Source organism: Chionomys nivalis, chromosome 3, assembly GCF_950005125.1.
Source record: "Chionomys nivalis chromosome 3, mChiNiv1.1, whole genome shotgun sequence".
NCBI classification, from domain to species: domain Eukaryota; kingdom Metazoa; phylum Chordata; class Mammalia; order Rodentia; family Cricetidae; genus Chionomys; species Chionomys nivalis.
In genome coordinates this window covers 37536099-37542672 of record NC_080088.1, presented here as the reverse complement: position 1 = coordinate 37542672, position 6574 = coordinate 37536099, and the positions used below count along the sequence as shown (strand labels likewise).

The 6574-nt window shown below is 35.1% G+C and overlaps 1 protein-coding gene across 1 annotated transcript; it reads right to left on the bottom strand.

Annotated features, from left to right (window-relative positions):
• Window positions 1–5626: 5626 nt before the first annotated feature.
• On the bottom strand, window positions 5627–6574 carry LOC130871911 (olfactory receptor 181). The gene has a single exon (XM_057765620.1). It carries the CDS (start codon window positions 6572–6574, stop codon window positions 5627–5629), a length of 948 nt encoding a protein of 315 aa, XP_057621603.1.

Below are 6574 nucleotides of genomic sequence, written 5' to 3'. Positions count from 1 at the left end.
CTTTATAGTACAGTTTGACCTTTTTATAACTGCATGACCTGTAGGATTATTTGGTATACCTGTAATGCGCTTTATATTGTATTAGGCAAAAAACAATTTCATTTTTTTAGATACATGTGCTGGACCATTGTCTGTCTCCATTTGTGCAGGAATGTCCATGATGGCCATAACTTCTACTACTAAATGCATGATTACTGAATCAGCCTTCTCTGAGCTCAATGCAGTTACCCATTGAAAATATGAGTATGTGTCTATGATGTGGTGTACATATTTTAATTTACCAAATTCTGCACAATGCAACACATCCATCTGACAGATGTCATTCCTTTGAGTACCCTTTGGTTTACTCCCTGCAGGCAATGATGTTTGATTATAGAAAGAACAAGTAGGACATCTCTTTGTAATCTCCTTATCTTGTAGCCATGTAATAGAAAACTCTTTATTTAAACCTTTGCTACTTACATGACTTTTTTTTCATAAAATTCAGAGGCATGCAACACACTTCCAATCAATAATAGGTTCATTTATGCATTACCTTGTGTTAAAGGACCTGGCAGACTCATATGGGATTGGGTGTGTGTTATATATATAGGACAAAGCCTATTTCTAATTATGTCTTGCACCTGGATAAATAATGAAGTCAATTCTGTATCATCAGCAGTTTTAAAGTATAGAGCAATATTAACAAAAACTCTTTCTGTATATGTGAATCAGTAACTATATTGAGAGGTTCTTTAAAATCCCTTAGTACCATAACAATAGCCTATAATTCTGCCTTCTTCACAAAATTATAAGGGCTGAGATACACCTTACCTAATTCTTCTGATTTGTAACCTGTCTTCCCTGATTTATTTGCATCAGTATAAAATGAATAATGTTAGTAGTTGGTGCATCACATACAATTTGGGGAAGAATTCAAGAAATTTTCTTTATTAAGTTAAGTCTATCACTTTTGAGATAATTGCTATTAATTTCTCCCCAAAATTAGCACAAGCTCTTTTCCAGGATTCATCATCTTCCCATAACTTTTTCATTTCTTCAAAAGCAAAAGGCACTGTAATCTTTCTTGGGTATACACCTGCTAATTGACAAAGTCTCAATTTACCTTTTATAATTAATTCAGAGATTTTTTTCCACAGAAGTTTTTAATTTTTTACTAGTTTATGTAGTAAAAAGATCCATTCTAAAGTAATATCTTCCCTCTGCATTAAAATTCCTGTAGGAAAAATTCTGAAAGGTAATATGACTAGAATATAATTAAAATTTGAATTCACCCTATCAACATGTGCCTGCTGTAATTTCTTTTCAATCACCATCAATTTCTTTTCCGTTTCAGCTGTTAATTCTCTGGAAGCTTTCAAATTTTTATCACAATCTAAGGTTTTATTTAAGTGAGTTATTAGATCAGGCATTATCCCAACAGACTGGAAATGTCTCCTAATAATCTTTGAAAGTCATTAAGAGTCCATAACCGGTCTCTCCTAAATTGTGCATTTTGTGTTCTAATTTTCTGTAAACCTATTCTGTAACCTCGGTAATTAACAGAATTTCTTCTTTGAATTCTTTCAGGAACAATTTGTAATCCCCATTTAGGCAAGACTTTATTTATTTCCTACATCCTTTCTAAAGTATCTGTATTTGAATCAGATAACAAAATATCATTCATGTAATGGTAGATTATAGACTTAGGAAATTGCTTATGTATTATTTCTAATGGCTGGCTGACCAAGTATTGGCACAGCGTTGGGCAATTGCACATTCCAAATCTGTGTGAGGACAGTCCATTGATACCTCCTATTAGGCTCAGAATTATTGCCCCACGTTGATCGCCAGATGGTGATGGAAGTCACAAGACAATCCCACACCATTTCAGAATTATGAATAATAAAAGGGCTATTTATTTAATGGGAAAACTTACAGATCACTGTCCTAGATAACAGTCTGCATGAATAGAAACAGAGTCTAGCAATGGAAGTAGGAGCCAAAAGCAAGAGAGCAGGTGCAGACTTTACAACTGCTTATACAGTATAAGAGACCATACCCAAGTGGGTGGGTATCTAAAAGGCTATTGAGTAAAGAAGTGAATTTGCTCCCACAGAACTTACAGTTCAAATCACCCTCAGAACCACTGTCTTCTGTGTTCCTACTAAAGGGGCCAACTAAGCCACAGTAAAGAATCCACTGCTTTCCTATTCCCAAAGTCCATATTTCTCCAAACAAACAAAAGCATGGTCAGGTCTATCACAGCAATGCCCCAGTCCCTGATATCAACTTCTGTATGGTTTCTACTTCTGTGATGAGTCACCATGAACACAATGCCTATTCTATGGAAAACATTTAATTTGATTGAAGTAGGCTTACAATTTCAGAGATTTCATCAGTTGCATCACAGTAGAAAGCAGGGTGACATGCAGGCAGACATGATGCTGAAGAAGGAACAGAATATTCTACAGCTATCCACAAGCATCAGGAAGAGAATGCCGTTTGTGCCTTGAGTTTCTGAGACCTCAAACCTACCCTCTTGTAACACATGTCTTCCAAAATTTCTACACCGACTCCAACAAGGCCACACCTCCGAATAGTGTCATTCCTCCTGGCCAAGCATTCAAATATATGAGTCTCTAGGTGGTCATTCCTATTTCAAACAACACAAAGGCTAAACAATGAAATTAAAAATTAAAAAAATAATTGTAATATGACACCTAAAAGAAAAATAGGAGATAAAACACTTTAAGGACAGTACAGATTGCTTGATGAAGTTATCAAAATAACAGTGAGAGGAAGCTAAAAACAAATAAATAATAAAATATTAAAAATTTAAGAAGACTAACCAACAATTACTCATTTATAATGAGATGGAGTATAAAATAATTTCATTCTTCCTCTTGGGATAATAGTTTTGAAATTTACAAGGAAGAAGAATTGGGGTTGGCATAAATCACTGTGTCACTATTCCAGGCATGTTAACACAAAGTGGGATCCATGCTATTTCCTATAAATAGTAACACTTGGCCTAAAAAGTGATATGAGGGATGTTTGAAGAACACATGCTTTGCTATGCAATGTCTGTTTGGTTCTGTGTGCTGGCTCATAAAACCAAAGCAATCCACTTTAATGTTACAGAAACTGAGTGATCCCAGTTGTCTAGACATGCTGGTCTCTGCCTCAGACCCCACAACTACCCACACATAGTTGCGTTCATACATCTTCCCAGAAGTTGAGCCATTGTTCCCAAATAAAAACACCTTCCACTTTCCTCTGTAACAGAGTCCAACTTCAACCTTCCTGACACATGATTCTTCATTCAAGTTTCCATTAATTTCTTTTTTTATTGAAAAAAAATTTCCGCCTCCTCCCAGCCTCCCATTTCCCTCCACCTCTTCCCACTCCTCTCCCCCTCCCCCCATTCCTTTTCCCCTCCCTCTCCAGTCCGAAGAGCAGTCAGGGTTCCCTGCACTGTGGAAAGTCCAAAGTCCTCCCCCCTCCATCTAGGTCTAGGGAGGTGAGCATCCAAACTGGCTAGGCTCCCACAAAGCCAGAACATGAAGTAGGATCAAAACCCAGTGCCATTGTCCTTGGCTTCTCATCAGCCCTCATTGTCACCGTGTTCAGAGAGTCCGGTTTTATCCGATTTCATGGTTTCATATTGATACTGTGTGTTGTCCAATGACTTGGGTCCCAGCAGAAGAGATACAAAAACATATGAGGTGCTGACCCATTCACCCCAGCCAGTATTTTGTCACTAAAAATCAACCTTAGCATCAGTGAACAAGTTAACAAACCTGGGAATCCCTTCTTCAGTGCCTTGTTGCTGCAAAAAGAAATTGTAGGTCTCCCATACATTATTTTACAGAGTGCAGTTTTTGCTTTGGTGGCACTGGCAGAGACCTTCCTTTTCTTTTGTTTAAGGCACAGCTGAGGGCAGGTATTGAGTAGGGGAGGAGAATGCCCTTCCTGTTATGTTCCTATGCCTAATGTTAGGTTCTTGTTCTGTTGAAAAATCTATAATGTCTACTGTTAATTGTTCTTATATGACTTTTTTCACAAATCTTTAGTTTCTATCCCAGAAGTATCACACTTCTCCCCTAAACCCATGGAGATGCCAGAATGCGTTATGTGTCTTTAACATGGCATTTTCATTCTTTAATGCATTTTATTAATTACTGATCTGATATTAAAATATTTCCATAATTTATGATATTTCTCTCCATATGGAATAAATCATGTAAGTCCTTTATCTTAAAATTATATATATTTACTTTCTAATGAATGGTATGAAAAGGAGATAGATAACTTCCATGAGTGAAACCAAACATCCTTACATTTAGTCCAACAAACTAAGCTATGAACAAGAACAGTAAGTCATTTTGATGCAAGTAACCCCTGAGGAAATAAGAATAATTAAATTCTGTGATATTCATTTCTAAAACATAAATATAATAATGGGGACATATGAGAATAATTCAAGTAAGAATGATATAAGATGCATAGACAGAATTCTTCTCAAGTGTCAAGGGCATTGGACAGTCTAAAACATTGTCACATTCCATTGGAAATTAAGGAGAACTGACATTTAAAGACAAGTTGGCTTCTGAAACTAAATCATGGCCAGAAATATGATGATAATGGAAGATGTATTAAAATTTAATATGAACTCTACAGGTAATAGCATAGCTCTCTTAAGAAGAATGTCATGATAGTATAAAGATGCTCACTTTAATGAGTTTTGATAAAGTCTACATCAAGCTCTATTAATATCAATTTGTTTCCTTCATAGCCGAATGTCTTAGCATGGACAAAGAAACCACAAGCAACTAAGGAGTATTGGGAAAGTGAACTATAGCTTTATCAAGATAAGAGCACACCAACTGGTTATCCAGCCCAAGATGGTCATCCCTGAATGCTTGAATGCAAGTAGCAGTATATAAACTGAGAAGGATATACAGATATATTTAAGAATATATATTTATATATGTGTTATATATATGCACACATCCATACGTGTGTGAGATAACAATTTGGAAAAAAGATACCACAACTTTGAAATTTAAACCTTCTAGCTTAAGAATCTACTAATCTAACATAAACTGAGAAAATGAGTAAGAAGCATATAAATGTGTATGATGATTTACAAATATTAATAATTCATGATATTAATAAAAATATTCTGAAGGAAGATATTTATACTTATTTAGTAGGGTTTCTATATTATTGTATTTGTTTATGAAAAGGAGTAATAGAAGGAAAGATTTTTGAAAAATCAGTTAATGCCTAGAAATTTTAGATTTGGACATTCTGGAAAAATAACAAAATTTCTTTCATTATATAAATAATATTAATTAAGGAAGAATTTTGTACATTAAATTGCTCAAATATTTTATTGTATTAGTTTATTGAGTATAGAATTACAGTCCTAAAGAAACTTCTCTTAACAATAATGAAAGTAAGTAGAACATTATTTTTTTCTTGCTATATATTGCTGAATAGTAGTTGAAATTTATTTTGGAATTGTGTTTGTATGCTGCTGAATAATAGAGTCTAGTGATTTTAAAACTAACACTTTATATAAGCCACATTTTTAATTTTCTATATTTCATATTCATAAAATTATTTTAATGAGATAAAATTAATTCACTGTAGATGATGATTTTTTTAAAATACTATAAATGTTCATAACTTTCTTAACAGCATTTAAAACCTCCTTGTTTCTCAGGCTGTAAATAAAAGGGTTTAACAAAGGAATTATTATTGTATAAAATACAGCCACTGGTATATCTTTATTACCATCTTTAGATGGTCCTATATATGTAAGAAGGCAGATGTAAAATATCGACACAGAAAGAAAGTGGGATGCACAAGTAGAAAACGCTTTTCCTCTCCCATCCCTGGATTTCATCTTGAAAATTGTGAAAAGAATGCAGAAATAAGAGACCAAGACTGTGGCAATGGTAAAGACTTGAATTGGCATTGAAAATATATAGATCATTAGTTCATTAATAAAAGGGTCTGTACAGGAGAGCCTATAGAGTGGAAGAATGTCACAGAAGAAGTGATCAATCCGATTTGATTTACAGAAATTTAATCTTAACAGACAAGTTGTCTGAATGATTGAATGCAGGTTACTGGCAATGAAGGTGCCTATACTCATCTGAATGGAGAGCTTCTTGGACATCATGGTGTGGTACTGCAGTGGGTTGCATATGGCCACATAACGATCATAAGCCATCACTGCAAGTAGGAAGCAGTCTGCAGTTTCAGCAAAACAGAGAAAATAGAACTGTGTCATGCATTCATAGAAGGAAATCCTTCTGTCCACGGAAATAAAGTTCTCTAACATTTTTGGAGTGATGGCACAGGAGCAGCAGGAATCCATGAGAGCCAGGTTGCCCAGAAAGATGTACATGGGTGTGTGAAGACGGTGTTCCATGTAGATCAAGACCACCAGTCCGAGATTCCCCACCATGGTTACCAGATAGATAGCAGAGAACAACAAGAACAGGAAGGTCTTCAGGACTGGGTTATCTGAGAATCCCACCAGGATGAACTCTGTTGTCAAAGAATGATTTTCCTTCAT